Here is a 25,435-nt window from a genome sequence, read left to right on the forward strand (position 1 = left end):
TTTTTTTTTTTTTTTTAAGATTTTATTTATTATGTATACAGTCTTCTGCCTGCATGCCAGCACAAGATCTCATTCAAGGTGATTGTGAGAATCCCATGTGGTTCCTGGGAATTGAACTCAGGACCTCTGGAAGAATAGCCAGTGCTCTTAACCGCTGAGCCATCTCTCCAGCCCCCCCCCAGCCCCCATTTTTTAAAATAACATTTTCTGATAAAGTACGGCATTTCTTTGTTACATTTATACTTGAGATTTGATTTTTTCTGACCCTTGGAAAGGCTTTCCCAGCCTCTGAGACATCTCTGGAGTTCTCTGTCTGCTTGTAGGTCTGTTCAACTCTGTCATCTGGTTGGGTATGGAGTTTCAGACCCAGGTTTCTTGGAAAGCACCTGAAATCGGAGAGCCAGCTTAGAAAACATCTTGAAGGATGAATTGGGCAGGACTGGCTGCATGTGGTAGCTCAGGCCTATAGTCCCAGCTCTTGGGAGGCTGAAGCAGGAGGATTTTCTAGAATTCCAGGCCAGCCTGGACTATAGAGTTAGACTCTGTCTTACAAAATAAGGGGCAAGCTGGGTGGTAGTGGCACATGCCTTTAATTGTAGCACTCCGGAGGCAGAGGCAGGTGGATCTCTGAGTTTGAGGCCAACCTGGTATACAAAGTGAGTTCCAGGACAGACTCCAAAGGTATACAGAGAAATCCTGTCTGGAAAAACATAGAATAAAGTAAGGGTTAGAGAGATGGCTCAACTGTTGAGTGCTTACTGCTTTTCCAGAGGATCCTGTTCCTAGCCCAGCTCAGAGGTGCCTGTAATTCCAGCTCCAAGGGTATATAAAGCCTCTGCGGGTGCCTGAACTCCTTGTTGCACACAATTAAACACAATAATAAAAATTGTAAAAGAACCAGACACCGTGGCTCATGCCTGTAACATCACTTGGAGGCTGTTTGTCCCAGGTCAATTTGGGCTATGAGGTTAGTCCCTGTCTCAACCCCCCCAAAAAAAAAACAAAACAAAAACCATATTTGGCCTTTCGGTACATGGTTCAGTGGCAGCCTTGGGTGTCATTCCCAGTATTAAAAGAACTTTCCATATTGTGGGGTGCTTATATTGTTTCCAAATTGAGGCTTTTTCCCACAGCCAATTTGTGTAATTTCATAATTAAGAATAGCCCCACCATTAGATGCTGAAACAAATTAGGTTTTTGAAGCACAGCTTGGTGCTGGCTGGGGCTGTGGTAGAGACTGGGCAAATTGACCCAGGGCTGCAAAGTGCATGATGCAGGCTCCCAGCAGCAAGCTGGTGGACATGCCTAGGTACCAGCTCAAAGGCCCTGGAGCAGGTGGGTCTCCCCTATATTTTCTTTTATTTATTTATTTATTTATTTATTTATTTATTTAGAGTGTGTGTGTGTGTGTGTGAGACAGAGAGACAGAGAGACAGACGGCTTGTGGGTGGAGATCAGAGGACAACTTTCAGGAGTCCTCTTCTATCATGTGGGTCCTGGGGATTGAACTCAAGTAGCCAGGCTTATGGCAATTATCTGACTAGCCGTCTCTTGCCTCATTAGTCCTGGGGTTTCAGACCCTCTTTGTTGAGGGGCATTTGAAATTCTGTTGTCCCATATTGGAGTCAGTAGCAACTCAAAGAGACTGAGTCTAGGACATGCAGGTCTGCTGGGGTGATTGTGGCTTCTGTTCTAAAGGGGATAGGAGGGTGGAATCACTGCCCTTGGTGACAGTGCGGGCCAGAGGGCTCAGGAGGAAGACTCAATGGAGTCTGGAAAGATTTGCATGCTTCCTTAGTGAGACACCAGCAGAATCAAGGGCTGAAGGCTGGGAAAGGCTTGGAATTTTCTGGAACTTGCTAGAGTCAAGTGTGTGTGGCTGGGCATGAATTCCCAATGGTGGTAACCTTGTTATGGGGGGACTTAGCCAACTGTGGAGGTTGTGGTGGACCCAGGATCTACTGTGGCCTCATACCTTTGTGGAAAGCTGGAGCCAGTATAGCTGACTGTGCCCCTGGCTGGTGTGCAGCTTCATGAGTTGGTTCTTCTGGGGTGGACAGACATGTTGGAACATACCTGTGAGTCGATGATGCTGTAGGCCCTGGCTGCCTAAGCCAGGAGTGACATCCTGGGAGTCACAGGCTCTGAAATCAACCCCTGGTTTATGCCCAGGCTAGGTTATAGGCACTTTTAATTGTAGATTCTGAGCTGAGCCAGACTTGCCCAAAGCACCCCAGGTTTCATCCTCTGGCAGTATCTGAGCCTTTGACAGCTGGTGGCAGCCTGGCACCCAGACTTACACTCATGTCCTCACAGGCCTGATTCAGTGCCTGTGTTTGCACACTGTGGTCTCCCTTCCCTTTGCTACCTGCAGGGTGTGCACGTGAGCAAGCAGCAGAAAGGCCAAACCCTGCCGCTGCCAGTCTGCCTGGAGGCTAGTGCTGGGGTTACCTTAGAAGTTAAGTTTTTGTTTTTTGGAAGCATCCTCTCAATGTAACCCAGGCTGGCTTTGGATTTCTAACCCTCCTGTGTTCCACTACACCCAGCTTTAAATTTTTTTCTGTGTTTGTGTATTGCGTGTGTGTTGTGTGTCAGGTACACTCTCCTGTGAGGGTATATATGGAGACCAGAAATTGATGTCAGGGTGTTTTAGTCATTTCCTCCACCTTATTTTTTGAGGCAATGTCTCACTGAACCTGGAGCTCACTTCTTTCATTTCGGCTAGACTGGCTGGCCAGCAGAGCTGACTCTGCCTGTTAGGGCCCCTCAGGTCTGGGTCGTAGGCACACTATTTTGCATGGATTCTCAGCATCTGAACTCAGGTCCTCCTGTTTGCATTGCAAACCCTTTGTCCATTGAGCCATCTCGACACCCCTTTAAAAAAATCCAGCCTGGCCTCAAACTCACATTCTTCCTGCCTCAGCCTCCATAGCGCTGGACTTTACAGGCGTATGTCGCCACACATGACTAGGGTGGGGTGGGGGTGTGCTATACTGTCTGGCTTAATTCCTGTGAAAATCACTTAACATAAATGTCAACATCTCTTATGTTCTAAGTGAAGGCAAACAAACAGAGTGAGGGCTTCTAGAGACAGAGCCTGTGCCTCTTTGTTTTGTCCCTTCTAGGACCATGGCCTTGGCCCTCTAGAAGCTTTGAAGAGTAGCAAAATCTAGGCGCTCCAGTGTCTGTAGCCATATGACTGAGCAAGTCTCACTTCCCCCACCTGTGAAACCGGGAAAGAATTTGGCATGAGCTTATAAAGCTGGTTGTAGGAATTTGGAGACTCAGGAGACACTGTCGGTTCAGGGTCCAAGAGCTGGTGCAGGAGTTAGGGCACAGAAGTGTGCCCTGGCAAAGCTCCCATGGCACAGCTGTGGGTACTTAATGACATCATTGCCTAATGTCTCCAGCTGTGTTCTAAGCTAGGTGCTGGGTGCTGGCCCTACACCTATGAATAGGGCTGGTCTGTGGTCATCTGGTGGGGTAGGAAGACTCGGGCGGGGCAGGGCAGGACCGTGCCTGTATGTCTTCCTGCTCAGAAGAGTTCTGGTTGGTGTCGGGAGGGTGTGCGGGGTCATGAGCTCATGTGACACTGGGGGATTCTAAGCTGGAAGTCTACCATAGAGCCCCGCCCCCTGAGTCACGAGTTGAGCATGAAGGATGTAAATTCTCAGGAGAAGATGGAGCAGAAAGAGGAGCAGAATGTCCTTGGGGTAAAGAAGCCAGCTAGCTGCTACACAAGGCACAGGTGCAGGAGGGAGGTGCTGGGAGATAGCCAAGGACACTTTAGTTTCATATCTAGGGCTTCTTGTGGCCACTGATAGTCTTTTTTTTTTCTTTTCTCTCTCTCTTTTTTTTTTTTTTTTTTTTTTTTTTTTTTGAGACAGGGTTTCCCTGTGGCTTTGGAGGCTGTCCTGGAACTAGCTCTTGTAGACCAGGCTGGTCTCGAACTCACAGAGATCCACCTGTCTCTGTCTCCCGAGTGCTGGGATTAAAGGCATGTGCCACCACCCTGCGGCCACTGATCGTCTTAGCTGTTAGTTTGGTTTTGGTTTTGGTTTTGTGTGGTATGGGCCTTTATGTGTGTTTGTATGTGTGTACAAACAGAGGTCAGAGGAGGACTTGGGATCTCTCTTTCTCTTTCTTTCTCTGTTTTTTGGAGACAGGGTTTCTCTGTGTAGCTTTGTAGACCAGGCTGGCCTCGAACTCACCGAGACTCGCCTGCCTCTGCCTCCCAAGTGCTGGGATTTAAAGGCGTGCACCACCACCGCCCGGCTGACTTGGGATGTCTTTTATCATCTTTCACCTTATGTTATGAGACAGGAACTCTCACTGATCCTGAAACTTGCTGTTTTGGCCAGACTGGTTCATAATTGGGAATACAGATACAGGTAGCATGCCCAGCTTTTCTGTGGGTTTAAACTTTGGTCCTTAGTTTGTATAGCAAACTGTTCCTATCCATTGGCCTATGTGTAAGCTACTGCCCTAGGATGTCATGGAGTCCTTGTTCCCAAGCCTCAGAACATCTGAGAGGATAGGGTAGCAGCTGTTCCTCTAGCCCACAAACAAGGCCTGACTTGCGAACTGGAGGGCTCTCACACAATGCACAGGTCATTGTGGCCTTTCCACAAAGGTCTGGGGTGACTCACAGACAAGACACACTGACTCCCAGAGGCATGGCTCAGCTGTAGAGTCTGCAGAGAATTCCCCATTAATGGCTGAGCTGTGTGGCATGTGCAGGAAGGATGTGAATGGGTAGTGATCAACACCCTCTGTCGCTGTGCTCCCTGCTCTGGAGTGTGTGCTCAAGTGGGGTAAACAGCAGGGATGTCTTTTAATTATCTGTCTGCTAGGGCAGAGATGGAGATCCACAGTTAGTTCATGACACTCTGAGGGTGGTATAGAAAAGTTGGTTTTCTTTAGCTGCCATACAAGGCCCCTGATGTGTGTGAGTAACTGCTGTGCCTTGTTCCCAGGTCCCCTGGAGGTTCTGGGCAATGAACCTGAGCCTGCAACCCAGAGTGGTGTGAAGTCTTCAGGGAAAGCAGAAGATGGCCATGGCCCCAAGCTCGTCTTTGCCACAGGTGTACCCTAGCCCTGTGGTGGTGGCTGTGTGGGAATGGCAGGATGGGCTTGGCACTTGGCATCCCTACAGTGCCACTGTCTGCTCCTTCATTGAGCAGCAGTTTGTCCAGCAGAAGGGCCAGCGTTTCGGACTGGGGAGCCTGGCCCACAGCATCCCCTTAGGCCAGGCTGACCCTTCACTGGCCCCTTACATCATCGACCTCCCCAGCTGGACTCAGTTCCGCCAGGATACTGGTAAGACCCTTCTGCCTCTCACACAGTGCCTGGCTTTGGGCTGGGTATCATGCTAGGTTTTAGTTATGGTTGTGACTGACATACCTTCCATCCCTACTTTTGAGATGAAGGAATCTAATAGGAGGGTGCTGTAATTGATAACTTCCAGGCTGGGGATGTAGCTCAGTTGGTAGAGTGCTTATGTAGCATGCAAGAAGCTTTGGGTTCTAGCCCCAGCGATGCATAGACCTGACGTGGAGTATATGCCTGTAATTGTAGCATTCTGGAGGTTGAGGCTGAAAGGTCAGGAGTTCAAGGTCATCTTTGACTGTATAGTGAGTTCTAGGTCAGACTAGGCTACACAAAATCTTGTCTGAAGAGAAACCAGCCATTACCTGGAAGAAATGGACCTTGTAGTAGTGGCAACTGTGCTGGGAGCTCATGCAAAGGCTCTCCTGGCTCCTTCTTTCTTCAGCAGGCCGGCTAACATGGTTTTAGGATACCATGGTAGTTGAGAGAGTCTGGTGGTGCTTACCTGTAATTCCAGTACTTGGGAGGCTGCAGGTGGAGGGTTTAAAGAGTTTGGGACTAAATTTTTTTTTTTTTTTTTTTTATTAGGATTTTCGAGGCAGGGATTCTCTGTAGCTTTGGAGGCTGTCCTAGAATTAGCTCTTGTAGTCCAGGCTGGTCTCGAACTCACAGAGACCCGCCTGCCTCTGCCTCCCGAGCACTGGGATTAAAGGTGTGCACCACCACCACCTGGCTTAAGCTGTTTTAAGGGGAGGAAAAAAAATAAAAGCATTATCAAGTGTGACTCATGTTTGATAAGTAAACTGCTAGCCTCTTTTGCCATAGAGGGTGAGCCCTTGCTCTGTGACTTGATCCCTTGGTGCCCTTTGCCTTGTGAGCTTCTATAACCCTACAATGAAGTATAGACAGAATAGACTCTGCCAGTCCCTGAGTCAAATAGCAGTGTGACCGTATACCTACAGTGATGAGGTATTACGATAAATTTTTCCGCCAAAAGCTGCCTGAGCCCCACCGCCACGTGTGAGCTTTACGCCAGCCCCCTGCCCAAGTTAGGGCCCAAATGAATACACAGAAACTTGAGTTAGATACAATGCTGCTTGGCCAATGATTAGGACTTCTCATCTGCTAGCTCAGTCTTAATTATCATAAATCTATATATTTTATAAGACTTATCGGGCACCTTATTGGTGTCCCTCCTTGTCGGTGGATCACATTGTGCCGCTGGAGCAGGAACGAAGGGGAAAAGAGGGCCTTCCTGTTTCTCCTTCACTTAAATATGAGTCCCCTTGCTATGTCACTTCCTGCCTGGATCAGCACTTCTCTACTACATTTCCCAGAATCCTCTTTGACTCCTAGTCCCGTCTAACTTGCTATCTCATTGGCCAAACGGTATTTTATTTAACAATAAGATAAACATACACAGTACATTCCCCATCAATGAGGTTGAGTTATTCAGGGGAGAAAATTGAGGCTGGGGATGTCGCTTGGTGATAGGACATATACCTTGAATGTGTGAGGTTCCTGGGGTTCATCTTTGGCAACACAGACATGCACACACACGGAGACATACATAAGCAGACATATACCACAGACATACCACATATACACCACAGACACATGCACATAATAAGTGCATATGCAGACATGTACAGTCATATACATAGACACAAACATACTCAAACATGATATATACCATGGACACACCACTGGCAAACACATATTTATAGACAGATGCACATATATACCATAAACACATGCACACACAGATATCCAGACATGTACACATATGCAAATGTACATACCCAGACACAGCATGGACACACCAAAGACACACACATGAAGATATAGATACTTAGGCTCATACAGACAAACACACAGATACAGTCATCCATACAAAACACGGAAGCACACAGACATATATTGACACCTTGAACATACCACAGACAGATGCACACACATACATGCACAGACGTATGCACACATATGCCCACAGAAAGGTGGGTGTGGTAGTGCACACTCAGTGTGTGGAGTAGTAGGAGGGTTTTCATTTATGAGTCCTGATGCTTTTCCACAGGCACCATGAGGTCTGTGCGCAGGCACCTGTTCTCACAGAATTCTGCCCCAGGCCAGGGCATCGTCTGGGAGTGGCTAGGTGATGATGGATCCTGGATACCCTATGAAGCTAGCGTCTGTGACTATCTGGAACAGCAAGTAGCCCGGGGCATCCAGGTCGTGGACTTGGCCCCACTGGGCTACAACTACACTGTCAACTATGCCACCTTAACACAAACCAACAAGACTTCCAGCTTCTGCCGGAATGTGCGACGCCAAGTGGGGCCCGTTTACCCAGTGACTTCAGTCATCGCTCCCCCAGGCCACATGGGACTCGTCTGTTCTTGCCAACAGTGCCTCCACGGTAGCGGAACTGGCCCTGTGTCAGGTCGCTATCGTCACTCCATGACCAACCTGCCTGCATATCCTGCCCCCCAAGCACCCCACCGGACCGCTACTGTCTTTGGGGCCCACCAGGCTTTTGCCCCATACAATAAGCCTTCACTGTCTGGGGCCAGGTCTGCACCCAGGCTGAACACCACCAACCCCTGGGGCACAACACCTCCCGTTCCAGGCAGCCAGTCCTTGTTCCACTCCAGCCTCTCGCACCTGGGGCCACAGCTCCTGCCCTCAGGACCGTCCACCTCCAGTGGAGCCAGGTACCCTTTGAATAAATGAGTACTGACTGACTTCTGACAGGTTCCAGGCAGTGCAGATATGGTGGCGGGAATAGCACATGTAACTCTGAGCCCACACTTAGGTACAGAGGAGCCCAGGGGAGTGGAAAGGTTGAGGGTGTGGGATATAGCTCCTGAGAAAGATGATGACATCAGAGGTCCGACCAAACCAGACGGTGTTTTTAGTTCCATCTGTCTGTGGTGCTGGAATTCAGTCTTCCAGATGTTGGGGTTATAGGTTCCGCCCCTGATGTGAAGCCTGGTGGAATTTTGTTGTTTGGTTTGGTGGTTTATTTTCATGTGTGTTGGTGTTTAGCCTGTATGTATGTCTGTGCATATGCGTACCTGGTGCTGGGAGATGATGTCAGATTCCTTAGAACTGGAGTAACAGATAGTTGTGAACTACTATGTGGGTGCTTGGAATTGAACCTGGGTCTTGTGGAAGAGTAGTCAGTGCTTTTAACTGCTGAGCAATTTCTCCAGCCCCCAAGCCAGGTAGTATTTTTAAGAAATTGTATTATTACCTTTTCTTTGGGTGGGTGACTACAGGTGCCACAGTGCATGTTCGGAGTCAGGAAAACTCAGTTGGTTCTCTCCTGCCACGTTGGTCTGGGATTGAACTCAGGGCATCAGGCTCGGTGGTCATCTCCTTTACTTACAGAACCATCTCACTGGTTCTGATGTTTTATGTTTTTCTTTCTTCTATTTTGTTTTTAGAAAGTCTCTTTCCTCCTCCTGTGTGTTAGGCAATCACTGACAAATCCCCAGAATCTCCACCTAAGGGAGGGAAGTGCCTGGTACATCCAGGTATCTTCCGAAAGCTAGTAGTGTCCTCTAAAACCACTTAAATAAATATGGGCTGCCCGAAGCTTTATTCTTCATGGTTGTGACATGGCAAGGGTAGACATCAGGCATGTTTGCCTAGAGTCTGCAGACCTGCAGGTATTGCTTAGTGCTAGAACGCTCACTAGAATTCTCCATGCTTGGAGCAAGGATCAGAGAGGTAGAGCAACTGGCTAGAATCCCCCAGTGGGAGCATGGGGGTGTGGCTCAATAGTATAGCACCCACCATGGTGCCTGGGTGCCTGCCAGGTGTGGTGCACATAGACATTGAAGCTGGCCTGAGTGTGCAGGGAGGAGGAAGTCAGGGAGGCAGGGGTAGACCAAGGAGAGTAGAGGGCCTGGATCAGCGGCTTCCCGAGCATATCTCTTTAGAGTTAGTTGGGTAAGTGTATCTCTGGGGATTGGGAGTCCAGACAGGTATCACTGAGGCCTGGGCAGGCTCCTATATGGACATGAGCCTGCAGGGCTCCAGGAAGAGTCCCCTCACATGTCATTCACCCTTAGTGTGTGGGCTTGGTCTTTGAGGGAATAGGATTCCGGGACCAGCCTAGAACACTGAAGCAGAGTTTCCGCTTGGTGGCATTGTTACAAGTTATTTTGAGAGAAATCATCCTCTTTCCTGTCTTCCTTCTCCGCTTACTCTTCCTCCTTCCGCTATTTCTTCCTGACCCTCCCCACTCCTTCACTCCTCCTAAGTAGTATCTCACTCTTTAGCCTAGCCTGGCCTAGAATTTACTGTGTAGCCCAGGCTGTCCTCAGATTCTGACTCCTTCAGCTCACATTATAGGCGTGAGCCTCCAAGCCCTGCTGAAGCAAACTCTGCAGAACTGTAACTGGGGACTTGGAATGAGTCAGACTTAGTAACTCTTGGCCCGTTTCTCCTGGCATGGAGCTCCTGTTGGTTGGGGTCTCTTCTCCCCATTTGCAGGCCTACAGACACTGCTAGGACTCTGGCAGGCTAGGAGGTCACTGGGCCAGCTTGTTGCCACTGGACAAGCCCTGCCTGTTGCTACTTGCCGGGTGGCAGGAGCCAGGAGGAACTGGGCCAGCCTGCTGTGTTGGTTGGGCAGCCTCAGAGCAAGCTGGCTGCCACAGCATAAGTCACTGTGCATCCATGTCTCCTCAGGCTTTTCAGGAGCTTATCCAGTCTGAACAAGCAAGTGTTTACTCATATCTTTTTAAATTAAAAAAATTACATGTATATATTTTGTATATGTGGGAGGGTTGGTGTGTGCATGTGGAGGTCAGAGAACAACCTGTTGGAGTCAGTTCCCCTCCACCAAATAGATCCTGGGAATTGTGCTCAGATCCCCAGGCTTGGTGGCATATCTTCAGCCGTCCGTATCTGGTTTATTCTGTGGCCTTCCTCAGGCACTCTGCTCCGGCGGATTGTAGAGCCATGGGGCTTAACTAACCTCTGGTCTCTTCCCCAGCTGGCACTGGGGAAGTGCAAACATTTGGCTCCTTTTTCTCCCCAGGGGCTGTGGTAACAGGCCTCAAAGCCAAGGGAGGGGCAACAGCAATGGGTGAGAGTTTGCAGCACCCTGACTTTGAGCAAGTGATGTCCCAGGCTTTTGTGCAAACTCATACCCTGTTTTTGTTTTTTGTTTTTAAAACACGTGTGGTTTCCTGTCCCTTTTTGCTCAGTCTAGGTGAGACTGCCTGTGCCCCCTGGGAACTTGCACTTCAGACAAAGCCATGTCATTTGTAACTGAGCTTCTGGGTATGACCATATTTCCTTGTAGCTGAAGTTTTATCCCTGTAAGCGGCAAACATGCTCTTATGAGAGTTCTGGAAAACTCCAGAATGTGTCATGCTCACAGCCATCTCTAATGCAGGGCAGGACAGCTTGCCTAGCCTTTAGATGAGTGGTGGGATGAGGCTGCCAGCTTTGAAACATTAGCTAGGTGTGTCCAGCCTGCACCCAACAGGCTTCATCTAACTGAGGATAGCAATGAATGTGGCCTCACACATGATTGTAAACTTAGGTAAGGTGTGTGTGTGTGTGTGTGTGTGTGTGTGTGTGTGTGTGTGTGATGCACATGCATAGACATACATGGGCCATGACAAGCATGGAGGTCAGAGAGGACGGGTTGTGGAAATCAGTTCTCTCTTCCCCCCACATGGACCCCAGCATCACCCTCTGGTCATCAGGCTTGGTGGTGAGGCTCTTTATCCTGCTCAGCCTTCTTTGGCCCCTGGATTTTCCTTCTGCTCCAGTGCTGCTATGGAGCTTTCGATTCAGTGAAGGCCCTGGGAATCTGCTTTGTCTGTCTTCTGCTCCTGGACATTCAGGAGTGAGACTTGGCGTGTCCATGTTGTCACGGTGTGCTGAGCCTTAGGCACTGTCATTAGTGTGTCCAAATCTGTGCTGAATGTAGTCCAAGTCCCAGGTGGACAATGGGGCAACTGGAATTCCTTCTGCTTCCATCTCCTTGGGTCAAGTTCTGTTAAATAGAAGACTGAAAGTCAGGATGGGGAGGTGGCTCAATGGTTGATTAAGTGTGAAGATGGGAGTTCAGAAAAATCACAGAAATGCCTGGTGGGCATGGTGGTCCTCCTGGAATTCCATCCTCAAAGGGGGAGATAAGATCCCCAGAGCAAGGTGACTGGCAAGCTCTATTGGTGAATTCTGGGTTTGCTTGAGAGACTCTTCCTTAATGAATAAGGTAGAACAGTTGAGGGTGATGCCTGACACCGTGATGTCCACATGCTGCCACATGCATACAAAAGCATGGGTGCACACATGTACCATGTACCCACACCCCACCTCTCTCTCTCACACACAAACTCAAAGTCCTTGACTCATATTCTCAGCTTCATTTGATATGGAGTACAGCTTTCTCTCACCATTTGTGTCTTTCTGGTGGGAAGACGTGGAAATGGCGCAGTAGGCAGGGACCACATCTCAGGAACCATGGCTTTCTCCTTTATAGACCACTTTCTCATGGTAGGAAGTTGTAGATCCAAACTTTGATTTTTCTGATATTTGTTTAAGTGTGTTTATTTTACTCCCAGAAGTAGTTTTCCCACCTTCCTCCCCGTCCAGCCCCTCCTTTGTTCTCACCCCCAATCTACTCCTCCTCTGTTTTCTCTTTAGTAAACAGGGTTTCTCTCTCTAGCCCTGGCTATTTTGGAACTTACTCTGTAGACCAGGCTGGCCTTGAACTCAGAGATCCTCCGGCTTCTACCTGCTGAGTGCTAGCATTAAAGGCATGTGCCACTACTGCCAGGCAAATAAAACTTCTTTCATCACTCAGGCCAGCCAGGGAGCACTGCTCTGGTTTAAACCCTGTGGGAGGCCTCCTTCTCTCAGTCCAGTTCCAGTTGGGTGTGTGGCTTCCCAGCTGGATGAGGTCACCAGCTGCCTGTGGCTGTCTGTGGGGCAGACCCTGGAGGTAGTGACTACCATGCCCATGGCTCTACAAGAGCCGGCTAGTGCCTGTCCTCTGTGCCTGAGTGCCTTCCAAGTTCGGGGCTGGGCCCTGAGGAGCCCCAGTGTGTGAGAGGGACCACATGGGAAGGTTTTGTAACCTTCACATTTTATTATCAGAATGGGCAGGCCTGCATGGAAGGGTTCAGGAGGGTCCCAGGAGTGGGAAGGAGGAGGAGCTGGCAGGAACCCAGGCCTTTGACCAACTGTTCTTGAAGAGCTCTGCCCCAAACCAGAATGCCTTGCATGTGGTGTTACCATGTGATCTATGGGACCATCTCTCCAGCCTCCACCCCAGCCTTGTTTCTGTGAAGCCCCACCACACCAAGCATTCAAGACATTCAAGTAAAACTTTCGAGAAGGTTTTTCTTTGTAGCCCTGGCTATCTTGGAACTCACTCTGTAGACCAGGCTGGTCTCGAACTCACAGAGATCCGCCTGCCTCTGCCTCTCAAGTACTGGGTTTAAAGGCGTGCAACCCCACCACCTGGCAAATAAAACATTTGATGGCTCAGGCCAGCCCTGGAGAACTGCTCTGTTTTAGACCCTGTAGCAAGCCTTTCCTCAGTCCAGCTCCATTTTTTTTTTTTAATGTATTAGGGATTGAATTGAATATGCATGCACGCACGCAAGCACTTACTTGTATCTGCTTATTCATGTACACATGGAGGTCAGAGGATAATGTTCAGGAGTGAGTTCTCCTTCTACCATGTCTGTTCCAGGGGCTTGATCTCAGGTCATTAGACCTGTCAGCAAGTGCCATCTGAGCCATCTTACCAGCTTCCCAAGTCCTCTTTTTACTTAAACAAGGTCTCAGTATGTTGTTCAGGCTGGTCTTGACTTTGGTGACCCCCGCCTCAGTCTCCAGAATAACTGGGTTGACAGGCCTGTACCATCAGGCCTGCCTGTTGCCATTTGAACATGAGGAATGAGAACCAAATGAGTAACTTTGGTCATAGTCACTGTGGTCACCTCAGCCCACATTTGTGGTGTATGCATGTGCTTGTACATGCATACATGTGTATATGTATGTTGAAGCCAAAGGTCAACACTTGGTATTTTCATATGCCACCTTTTAAAATTAATCACTTTGTTTTCATGTTGCAATGCTGAGGAGCGCTTTACCCCAGTGCCCTCACTTACTAAAAATACCAAATCCATAAGCTTTATTTTGAGGATTCATTTTGATAGGAATTCCACAGAAATAGTGTTGGATCTAACTGGTTGCATGGTGTGTGATACTGATTTTCCCATTGTTGGCAGTGTTGGGTTCTATTGCTTGCTAAAGTGGTCTGCCAGTTCAGGTGCCCTCAGAGCTCTCCTGATTTGTTTTTGTTCTGTGGTGTTCTGCCCATGTAGCCTTAGCTGGCTCCTGGCTGCCTCTGAACTCAGACCAGGCTGGCCTTAAATTCCTGTCAGATATCCTGCCTCTGCCTCTTGAGTGCTAGGATTACAAGTGAGTGCCACGATGCCCAACTGAGAGCCTTCCTTAAAATTTTTGCATATATTTATTTAGTGTGTATGTATAAGCATGTGCCTCACACAACTTACATGCAGGTCAGAGGATAGTTTGCAGGGATTGATTCTCTGCTTCTACCTTGTGGGTTATGGGCAGTGAACTCAGAGCAGCCAGGCTCAGTGATAAAAAGCTCATACAGTGTTGAGCCATCTCATTATCTTCAATGCTCTACCTATGTATATACATGTATGTATGTATGTATGTATGTATGTATGATTCAGTTTTTAACTAGAATAATCATATGTAAGTGACAGAATGTCTCTTTTAAAGTCTACTAGAAGACTGGTTGAACGCCTTGTCTTCAGAGTTTCTGAACTGCCTGTGGAAATAGCACACAGGCCTCCACCCATAGGCTGCCTAGAAAGTGCAGCCAAAGAACCTCCGGGCTTGCAGATTTGTTCCTCAACACAACATCACTGAGTTTGCTCTCTTTTCTCCCCAAGTGCCTCCTTCCCCAGCGGGCCTTCCTCCAGCAGCCCAGGGAGTGCCCCTACCACTGTACCCGTGCAGATGCCAAAGCCCAGCAGGGTCCAGCAGGCGCTTGCAGGTAAGTGTCCCAGCAGACTGTGTCTTATGGGGCTTAATGGGGAGAGACTGATGGGGTGAAGGCCCTGGGATCATCTGGGGCCTCAGGGAAATTTAGAAGGACTCCTTAGGGATCAGTGCCTCCTTGGGGTGATTGTCTAGGAGCCTCTCCATCCCAGGGGGGATGTTAGGCCTGGCGGATACTTTCCTAGTATTTGCAGCCACTTGAGCTATAGTTAGAGCATTTCCTTACAGGGCCCTTAAGGAACTCATGAGACCTTTTGGCCTTATTGGGTCTTGTGAGTGTTTTTATGACTATTATGTGTATGTATGTGCCTGGATGTATGTATGTTTACCACATGAATGCAGGGCCCTCAAAAGGACAGAAGAGGGCATCGGATTCCCTGGAACAAGACAGGCAGTTATGAGCTGCTTTGTGCATGCTGGGAACCAACCCTGAGACCATTGAGAACAGCGAGTGTTTTTAACAGCTGAGCTATCTCTCCAGCCCCTAGGTGTTGGCATTTTGTCTTTCGATTTGTTTTGAGTGTGCATGTGGGGGATCCAGAGGATTTTTCAGGTGATGTTCTTCAGCTGGGTTCCTCCTTGATTCCCCCCAATCCCACCCCAGACAGGGTTTCTCTGTGTAGTTTTGGAGGCTGTCCTGGAACTCGCTCTGTAGACCAGGCTGGCCTTAAACTCACAGAGATCCACCTGCTTCTACCTCCTGAGTGCTGGGATTAAAGGCGTGCACCATCAACACTGGCTCACCTTGATTTTTAAGATCAAGTCAATCTCTCATTGGCCTGGGACTCTTGGGTTGTGCTAGGCTGGCTGACTGCCAGCCAGCTCCAGGGATCTGACTGTCCCTGCCTCCCCAGCCCCAGGATTACAGCACACCACTGTGCATTTAGTTTCTCATAGTTGGCACATGATATTTTTTTTTTTAACCAACTGTACTGTCTTCCTAGCTCTTAGAACCTTTTTAAATGAACATTTATTTGTGTGTAGGAGGAGTGGCGGAGGGCATGCTGCCATGGGGAGCATGCATGGAGGTCAGAGAACAGATTGTAGGAGTCAGTTCTCCCCTTCTATCATGTGAGTCCCAGGAATCAAACTCAAGTTATTAGGCTTTACTGGAACTACCTTTTCCTACTGAGCCATCTCACCAGCCTCCCACCTGGCTGCATCCCATATCCTATCTTTTTTTTTCTTAAACAAAATTCATGTAGCCCAGGCTGGTGTCAGATGACCTTAGACAGATCCTCCTGTCTGCACTCCTCAAGTGACAGAATTACAGACATGTGCCACTGTGCCTGCTTTTTGAGGTGCTGGGGGTGGAACTCAGAGCTTTGTGCATGTTAGGCAAACACTGTACCAACTGAGCTACATCCCTAGCCCTGATTAGTTCTTGTTTTGTTTGAGACAGGGATTGCATGAGCCTGATGCCTCAGCCTCTTGGCAGTTGGGATTACAGTTTTTGTTTTGAGATAGGATCTCAATATTGATCTTCTCGCCTCAGCCTATGAATTCTGTCTGGTTTGAAGTCTTTTTGTTTTGTTTTGTTTTTCGAGACAGGGTTTCTCTGTGTAGCTTTGGAGCCTATCCTGGCACTCGCTCTGGAGACCAGGCTGGCCTCAAACTCACAGAGATCCGCCTGCCTTTGCCTCCTGAGTGCTGGGATTAAAGGCGTGCTGTCTTTTTCTTTTTTAATACCCACCTTTACTAGGACACAGTGCACCCTTGGCTACTTTGTGATGCATTGGTGTCCTGAGTTTCTGAGTTTGGCAAGAACACTGGACAGGGGTGATGGCTGTGGCATAGACAGGTGAGAGTCCAGAGGTACTAGGTGTGGGTCTCTCCATTTCAGGAGAGCGGTGCTCAGAGGAAAGGTGTGTGCATGGGATATGAAAAGGTGTCTTTGGAATCCAGGGAGGTCTCTGTAGCCATGTGTGCTGGTGCTTTGTAACACTTTGGAACCCACCGAAGTCATTTGCCACTTGTGTGTGATAGATATGAAGGCAGGCTGGAGAGGTGACTCAGCAGTTAAGAGCATTTGATACTCTTGATAGAGGACCTGGGCATGGTTCCTATGCGCCCGGGTGACTGTAACTGCAGATCCAGGGACCCAGTGCCCTCTTCTGACCTCTGTAGGCACCAGGCGCACACACATGTTGCATGTACATGCATTCAGGCAAAACACTCATACACATAAATGAAAATGCTTTTTTTTTTTTTTTTTTTTTTGGTTTTTTGAGACAGGGTTTCTCTGTGGCTTTGGAGGCTGTCCTGGAACTAGCTCTTGTAGACCAGGCTGGTCTCAAACTCACAGAGATCCGCCTGCCTCTGCCTCCTGAGTGCTGGGATTAAAGGCGTGCGCCACCACTGCCCGGCTACAAAAATGCTTTTTTAAAGCACATGTTTGGGTCCTGAGCAGACCCACCAAGCAGTTCATCCAGCACCCACTTCTGGCCTCTACAGGCAGTGCCACTCATGCACACACACAGCAAACATAGACACAAATAGACCCATAATTCACAGTAAACCTTTTTTAAACATTTTTTATTTTTGAGGCAGAGTCTCACTGTGTAGCCCTGGTGGGCCTTGAACTCACAGAGGTCTGCCTGCTTCTGCCTCCTGAATGCTCCCCTTAAGGGCGTTCACCACCATGCTTGGAAAAAAACATTTAAAGGAAGACAGAAGAGTGCAGTGACTCTTGGTCATTTACAGCTGGCCCAGGGGAATTGAGCAGCTGAGTTTGTGTTTGTAGGGAGTCCCTGTGGCTGCACTAGGTGTTAGGCAGTGTCAGCTTGAGGGTAGGGAAGTCGTGTGCAGCCTGGCTCACACTAGGTAAAGTCCATCTCTACGCCGTGCAGGAGGAGGTTTGGTTTCAACCATTTGGAAGGAAGAATCTTTCAACTTGGTGTCTGGAGAGTTCATGTGAGATGGCAAAGGGTCACCCTGCAAGGCCTGGCTGTTTAGATACCGCTGTCACCTAGAGAGACATGCAGGGTGTTTATGTTTCATCATTATGGAACTTTGAAGTGGGGACTTGTTTTTTGAAAGTCTTGTGTAGTCCAAGCTACTAGCCTCAAACTCACTGTGCAGCTGAGAATGACCAGGAATTCCTGATCTCCCTGCCTCCATCTCCCAAGTGCTGGAATTAGAGGGCTGCACCATGCCCACCTTATGGAGCATTGAGGTTGGAACTCAGGATGTCACACATGCTAGGCAAGCACCCTGCTGGCTGAGCCACATCCTCAGCCCAGAGGTCCCTTCCTTTCTAAGTGTCTTCATTCTGATTTAGGTTTTTGGTTTGTGTGTGTGTGTGTTTGTGTATGTGTGTGTGTGTGTGGATTGGAGTTGTAGGATTGAGCACTGTGTTGGACAGGGAAGGAATATTGAGACTTGGTTTCTGGAGGCTGATAGTGTGTTCCAGGTGAAGTCTCTGCTGCTCTGCAGACACACACCGCACCTCCAACATAAGTGTGTTGCACGGGATGCAAGGCAGACAGTAGTGGGCCAGTAGCACCCTTTCCCTGTGGGGGAATGATACCAGCTAAAGCAAGCCTGCAGGCTTTCCGGTGGCTAGCTGCAAAGAAGGGAAGTGGAGCACAGTAAGGAAGCTGAGGTGGTGATGACGTGCATGGCTGTCACCCTCAGTGCCTGGGAGTGAGGGAAGCATCACATTACTTTCCCTGTCATCATGGTACATACCTGACAGGTGACTTAAGTGTGGAGGGTGTTTATTTTGCTTTATGGTTCCAGGGGATGCAGTCCATCTTGAGGGGAAGTCTGGCAGCTAGAGTGGGAGGCAGCTGGTCACATGCTGTGCAGCCCTGCAGCGGAGATGGAGATGGTGAGCGGTGGTGCTCAGCTGGCTCTCTCCAGAACTGCAGCCGTGAAATGCTGCTGGCCATGGTCAGAGTGGGTCTTCCCACCTTAGTCACCTAATCTAAAAGCTCCCTCAGACATTCCCATCTGTGATGTATGTCTCAGTGATTTTAGGTCCTGTCAGGTTGACAGTATTAACCATCACAAGCCCACCTGTCAACTTGACACCTGAGACGGATGCTGGCGGGAGCCCACATTCTAGTCAGTGGGTTATTGCAAAGTATTGGGGTTCTCTGAAGGAAAGCTATCCATCCTCCTCCCTGTCATCTTTCTGCCACTTGCACCTCCTTGTTCTTTCGTCACGCAGTCCCCATTTCCTGTGGGGAACTACATTTGAGCCCAGAATATCCTTGGAATGAGGTTACACTTGGGGCAATGCATGCTGTTGGCTCCACCCAGTAAGCTTCTCCTGTATATGCCTTGGTGCCTCCTACTGAGAGGCCACCACATGATCTCCAGCCTGCCTCTGCCCTGGCTGTCCCTCAGCCCTTCTGCAACAACTCTGATACAGGCGGTGCTTTCTAGCTCTCCCTGTCCTAGAAAGGAATGGTGTCTGGGAGGGCTGGGCAGAGGAGCAGGAAAGCGGCTGTCAAGGTGGCTAAGAAGCCCGAGCATCCATTTCTAGAAGGAGGTGCTTTGGAGCTAGACTAAGATCCCAGAGGACTTGTGTTTCTGTGTGGGTTGACAGTGCAACAGAGATGAGGGCCTCCAGCAAGAGAACATTCTGTCCCAGGAAGTATCAGGTTACCAGGGAGTGTGGAGGAGGGACAGCATCAGAAGAGTGTCCATCTAGGAAAAGTGGGCCCCAGGAATGGGGCAGTCTGTGGTTTGGAGATGGCAACCTGTCCAGTGTCAACACCAGTGCCTGTTGGGGACTCTGCCCCTGTAGAGGAAGTGGCTTCAGTGTGGGAGTAGTCCCGTGGACCACTGCTCCACCTCAGCAGTGTCGCTGAAGCTATGTATTAGTTACCTTTCTCCTTGCTGTGACAAACCAAACAAAAAGAACTAGTGAGGGAGAGAGGAAGGAAGAACCGGGTTTCTTTGTCTCCAAGTTTAAACAAAAAGAACTAGTGAGGGAGAGAGGAAGGAAAAACTGGGTTTCTTTGTCTCCAAGTTTGAGGACATGGTGGGGAAGCATTCCCCATTAGGAAGCCAGAGAGATGAGTGTTTGGCTTCCTCCTTTTCCTTTTCCTTGGGGACAGTGTTGCCCACAGGGGAGTGTTCTTCACCTCAGTTAACCCAGTTCATCTGGAGACACTCTCAGATGTGCTCAGCGGCTGTCTCCTGGTGGAGACTGCCATGACCATCATTACCCACACAGTCCAGACAGGCTGTGGACAGCTGGTGGACGGCATCTCGATGGAGGCGAGATGATCACAAGCCAAGTGACTTTAGCACAGAGTCAAGGGAAAACCCCCAAGTCCTTGAAGCCTGCCCTCCTGGGACTGCCCCTGTTGCCACAGCTTGGCTGCACCCTACCACATCCCTGTCTCTTTCTTCCCTGCACCTGTTATGGGGAGATGCCATGCAGGAGGCCCCTGGGCCGTTCTGCCTCTGCTCTCCTAAAACCACTTTGTCTTCCTTCCCCTTCCCTGCATGCTGTGGGCACAGGCTCAGCAGTGGCTTGTATAGACTTCAGGGACCTTTGGGTTCAGATTCTCTGGTGTCTGGCCTGTAGTACCACTTTGCTGGCCTGGGGAGGCACTGGCACCCTTCCAGTGACAGATCCCCTCTCCTGAAGTGATTCCCAGTCTGATGGCCATTCATGATGTCACCACTTCACTCCCAGCAGGGTCATGAACACCAAGTGTGGAATGCCTCCTTCTAACGTTTGTCCCCCTGCATGTCTGATCTCGCACCCGTGCAGGCATGACGAGTGTGCTGTCAGCCATTGGACTCCCTGTGTGTCTTAGCCGCGCACCCCGGCCCACCGGCCCTCCTGCCTCCCGTCCGGCCTCTAAAGGTCACAGCTCAGTTAAGAGGCTGAGGAAAATGTCCGTGAAAGGTAGTTCCTGCCCGGCTCACACACACTGTAGCTCTGCTCAGCTTCCTCTAAATCCTGCTGCTGGACTCTTCTCTGCCTTCCATGGCCCTTCTCTACTTCTGCACCTCTTCTCCTGCCCTTGTCTGCCAGCAGAAGTGGCTCAGTATTGTTGGGTGAAGGGCTTGTTGCTGAGGACATGTAACTTCAGTGTTGACCTGGTTGCTGATCATGATGCTGCTGTCTCTTCAGGAAGCCTCACTGACTTTTGAACCTTGGTCTTCCTGCTGCCACCTCCTAAGCTTTGGTGTTGCAGGCATGCACCACCACTCCCAGTTCATGTAGCATTGGGTTTGGAACCCAGGGAAGGCTTTATGCATGCTGGGCAAGCAGTCTACCAACTAAGCTAAAAGTCCCAGCCCTCTGCACAAACTTGTATTGTGCTTCTGTAGAGACAGATTTGTGGACAGGGCAGGCTGGCAGCTTCTCAGCACACCCAGTTTGTTTGTAAAGAACACTGACATTTGGCCGGCAGTCCCTCTGGCGCTCTGGGGGATAGGTAGGTGACTCTTACGGGATTGACGTGGCTGGCCTGAGTGCTTTGAGAAATGCCAGTAACTGAAGCTCCTTTCAGCCATAGAAGGCTGTGTGGACAAGTGGGCAGCAGGATGCCTAGCTGGTTCTGAGCCAGAGGGAGGTCCTGAGGTTACCTGGAGACTGGTCTGTGTAGCATAGAGCTTCCCTGTCTTCTGTTTTTGAGACAAGTTATTGCTGTACACTCAAGGCTGGCTTGGAATTTTAGTCCTGCCTCTCAAGGCATGGACTGCCATGCCTGGCTGACTGGGCTTTTCTAAAAGGCCCCCTGATCTAAAGGAAGTCCTACCTATGTGGTCCTTTTGTTTGGTTTTCTTGCCAATGACCAGAGTGTGAGTGCTTTGCAGGTATTGTGAGTTGTGTGCATGTGTGTGTGGGTGTCTGTGTCTTTGTGTTTGGTGAGTTAGGGCATATGTGGGATGTATGTGGTACCCTTTGCTGGTTTCTACCTTGTCCAGGAGCTAACAGCTGATACTTTTTTAACCAATGACAACTTCCTGGATCTCTGAGGTAGTAGGATTTGGTCACAGTACATGAAGTAGAATCAAACCCCATGTCCTCTGATTCTAGCTTCTACACTAAGCCCCTCTCCATGTGGCTGTGACCTGCTTCTCTGGTCTGGAGTGGTCCTGTGGTCCTCAGGCTAGACAGTGGGCCCCTGGTTGGGTGGCTGCTTCAGGGCTGCACCGTTCTCCCTGGCCCCTTTTCTGCCCCCTCACTGGCTTAGCTAAGATTCTGAGACTTTGCTGCCCCTTCTGTCCTACTCTTCTGCTACTTGGAGACTTTTAGTCCCTGGTTCAGGGCTCCCCTCAGCTGAGCCTCACACACTCATGCACAGCCAGCCGCTTCCAGGATCACTCAGCTTCAGAGCCCAGTGGGCCTGTGACCAAGATCCTCCAGTCCCAAGGTGTGTGTGGGGTAATGTGTTGTGACAACATTTTCAGTGCATACAGATGCTCACATTGTCCCCACTCCATACCCACTAGACTCTAAACTACCCCTCTCTGAAATTTCCATGGAAAAGTGCTGATAGTTGGGCAGGAGGCACCACCAGGATCTGCTGGGGTGCTTTGTTCTCAAAGTTGCCCTTTGACACATCTGGGGTGGTTCTTGGGGGATGTGCTGTTCTGTTGTGAATTCTGTGTCTCCTCGGAAAGCAGGTGGCCTAGGTGGGGTGTCACCTATCCTGTGCCTTCACTGGAGGCTGCCCTGTCTTTCAAGCTAACTTTCTTGTCTCAGCCCTGCTAACGTTTGCTCCTTGCAGCTGGGACTTCTGCCTGCCTGCCTGCCTGCCTGCTCCCTCCTCAGCCTTGCTCACCCCACCTCACATGCCTGGGACATCGCTGACATCTTGCTCTCTTCCAGATGGGCCGCCGAAGCCCGAGCCGGAGCATGTGATCAGAAAGTACACGGAGGAGCTGAGAGTGGCCCCCGATGAGGTATGTGTGCTGAGAGAAGGGCCCCATCCCTCAGGGCCTGGAGGAGGCTGACACTATGCTCCAGAACCTGGTGTTGGTTCCACCCTTTCATGGTTGGATAGACATTACCAACATGAGGTAGCCTGAGCTCATTCTCACCGCATGGCCAAGCTTAAGTCCTGAGCAGTGTGCTTTCCCCTCTGGCCCATGGGGTACGTAGGCATGACTGACTGGCTCTGCCAGGCCATCTTTGTGAGGGAACAAGGTGGCCTTGCCCAAGGGACACCCTTTCTTCTCTGGCTTCTGTGTCTAGAGAGACCATTGGGTTCTTTTTGCCTTGTGGCCTGTGTTTTTTGGTCAGCCCTTCAAGGACATAGGTGAGAGATGGCGCTGTGGTCCTATGTTAAGGAACTGTTTCTGGGTTGACTTTGATGGCTTGGCATTCCCTCCTTTTGACAAAGCCAGGACTCTTCCTCCCTCACCCCTGCACTGGCTCACTGTGCTTGGTATTGGTGTGTGAATGCTATGGCGGATGTCCTAGCAAGTGTGTGCTGTGTGCTTTCCCTGCAGGACTGCATCATCTGTATGGAGAAACTGTCTGTGGCCTCTGGGTACACCGATGTGACTGACGGCAGCACCCTTGGGCCCATGGCTGTGGGACGCCTCACCAAGTGCAGCCATACTTTCCACCTGCTGTGCCTGCTGGCCATGTACTGCAATGGGAACAAGGTACCCATAGGTCTAGGTGGGGCTGTGGTGACCTGTCCTCACGTTGTGGTGTTACATACCTGTAATCTCAGTACTTGGGAAGCTGAGGCAGTAGAAGCATAAGTTCTAGCCCAACCTGAGCTCTACAGAGAGACCCTGTCTCAAGAAAACCAAACAAGGAAGAAGCCCAAGATATGCTAGTACAGTAGCAGGCTGAAGGGCAGATGTTGGGCTGTGGGTTGAAAGACTGGGCTCACTCCTGATTAGACCAGTAATGGCCTGGGCCAGGAGTATAGCACAGTGGTAGGGCACCTGCCTAGAATCCCATGTGGCTGGGGTGTGGCATAGTGGTAGAGCACTTGCCCTAGGTTCCCAGCACCAGAAAAAGCCAAAGGTTGGGGGCTGGAGAGATGGCTCAGAGGTTAAGAGCACTAGCTGCTCTTCCAGAGGTCCTGAGATCAATTCCCAGCAACCACATGGGATATAACCATCCATTATGAGATCTGGTGCCCTCTTCTGGTGTGCAGATATACATGGAAGCAGATGATACACACATAATAAATAAATAAATAAATAAATAAATAAATAAATAAATAAATGGGCCAAAGGTTTAGAGATGTTTTTGAATGTATGTCTGGGTCCCTGAGGCCCACCCCAAGCTGTAGGATTATGGCCAACAGGGCTGAGTACATGACCCCCTCCAGCTTACCTCAGGAAGGGGTCCTGGGCTCGCTCCTCTGGGCATTAGGGCTGTGTCTCCTACATACTACCACTTCCATGCATTTAATATCTTCCTCTGACAGTCCTGAGTAGTCAGCCATCACCCTTAGGGCACTGTGCATGGACACCTGCTTTCCCAGCACTTGGGAGGTGATGCCAAAGGCTCAGGAGTGCAAGGGCAGCCTGTGCTGCTTAAGATCTTCCTCAAACAAACGGCAAGTAAAATAGTCAGCAGATAGAGGAGCTTTTTGTACAAGTCTAACCCTGAGTCCATGTAAAAGTGGAAGGAGAAAACCGACTCCGTTAAGTTGTCCTCTGCCTTCAGATGCATGTCCATACAGGGAAACAAAACAAAAACTTAGGACTCTGGCTAGAGTCCTATCCTACTCCTGACTGCAGGTTCCATGCCACTTCTCACAGGGAGGGTCCTTCTCAGGCCCCAGCAGCTGGCCCAGCTGTCTTGTGGAGGAGTTTAGTCAGAGGTGTGTAGGCGGGAAGGGGAGGCAAGTCACACAGTTTTCGAGGCCTGGTGCTCCTTGTACACTTCCCGAGAGCCATGTCAGGGAGGTCTGTGAAGGTGACTAAGTGGAGACTTAACTCTCATTTTCCTACCATGTGCCAGTCTCCTGGTATCTTGTCAGTTGAATGAGAACCGGGTTTGGGGTGCACAACGGTACACTATTGAGGTCCAGTTTCTGTGAGGGGGCTGTGTGGGGGCCAGAGTAAAACATGCTGACCCCCTTTGCTATCTGGACGTGGCTCTAAATTGTGCTGGTTGCTGCTAGCTCAGGCTGTCTGCTCTGCCCTCTCTAGGATGGGAGTCTGCAGTGTCCGTCTTGCAAAACCATCTATGGGGAGAAGACAGGAACACAGCCATGGGGAAAGATGGAGGTGCTCAGGGTCCACGTGTCTCTCCCAGGCCACGAAGACTGCGGGACTATACTCATTGTTTACAACATCCCTCACGGCATCCAGGTGAGGGCCAGCTCCCCACCAGGGACCTGGCCAGGCCACCATTCCTGAGCGCTCTTCTTCGTGCCCACTGCACTCTCAGCATCTACACCATATAGGGAGCAGGACGGCCCTGCCTGGAGGGGTGCTGGGGTTGTGTAATGGAAGAAAGAGAAGTATCTTTTGACCCTTCTGAGTGAGGGAGGCTCTTCACAGGAGGGAATGTCTGAGCTGGTGTGGTGTGGGCAGAAGAGGATGAAGAACACTGCTGGGGCCTCATGAGTGTGCGTCAGGTGGTAGGGTACAGGGCGGGAAGGCTGAAATGCCGGCCAGGACCCTTACTACTAAGGGACCCAGTACTGAGGCTCCTCCATGGCAGAAGCCCGCCCACTCAGGGTTCATGAAGAAAGGCAAGAGAAGCAGGAGCGTGCATCCTTGCCCCTGGCAGAGTTCACAGTGTCCTTATGAAAGAGGAGGCTGCCAGGCCAGGAGTGCAGGTTATAGACAGGCAACCATGGCTGGGCGACCACACTGACTTTGAGTGTTGGCACAAGAGGGGACCACAGCTAGGCTGTGGATGAGGGTTCCATAGCCTGTGAGCTGCAGCTGGCCCCAGTTCTGCCATCAAGTTGTCTGCATTCCTCTCACAGGGACCGGAGCACCCCAGCCCTGGGAAACCGTTCACAGCCCGGGGTTTTCCCCGGCAGTGCTACCTGCCAGATAACCCTCAAGGCCGAAAGGTAAACCCCCCACCCCCACCCTCTGCTTCCCCTCATCAGGAACCCACCTTGTG

General features: G+C 50.1%; 1 protein-coding gene across 6 annotated transcripts in view; it reads left to right on the top strand.

Moving 5' to 3' along the window:
• Positions 1-25,435, top strand: part of Dtx2 (deltex E3 ubiquitin ligase 2) — a 37,048-nt gene that overhangs the window by 10,045 nt on the left and 1,568 nt on the right. For 3 of the 6 annotated variants that reach the window (XM_027416197.2, XM_027416196.2, XM_027416200.2), the window contains 8 exons: positions 4,977-5,319; positions 7,403-8,039; positions 14,295-14,398; positions 20,138-20,275; positions 22,211-22,284; positions 22,834-22,992; positions 24,505-24,666; positions 25,293-25,382. In XM_027416197.2, coding sequence (XP_027271998.1) covers positions 5,052-5,319; positions 7,403-8,039; positions 14,295-14,398; positions 20,138-20,275; positions 22,211-22,284; positions 22,834-22,992; positions 24,505-24,666; positions 25,293-25,382 — 1,632 coding nt within the window. In that variant the 5' untranslated portion in view covers positions 4,977-5,051. Of the gene's footprint in view, positions 1-3,631; positions 3,749-4,976; positions 5,320-7,402; positions 8,040-14,294; positions 14,399-20,137; positions 20,276-22,210; positions 22,285-22,833; positions 22,993-24,504; positions 24,667-25,292; positions 25,383-25,435 lie in introns of those variants that run through there. The other 3 variants (XM_027416198.2, XM_027416199.2, XM_027416202.2) reach the window with 3 other exon arrangements.

Source organism: Cricetulus griseus, chromosome 4 (assembly GCF_003668045.3).
Source record: "Cricetulus griseus strain 17A/GY chromosome 4, alternate assembly CriGri-PICRH-1.0, whole genome shotgun sequence".
Lineage (NCBI taxonomy): Eukaryota > Metazoa > Chordata > Mammalia > Rodentia > Cricetidae > Cricetulus > Cricetulus griseus.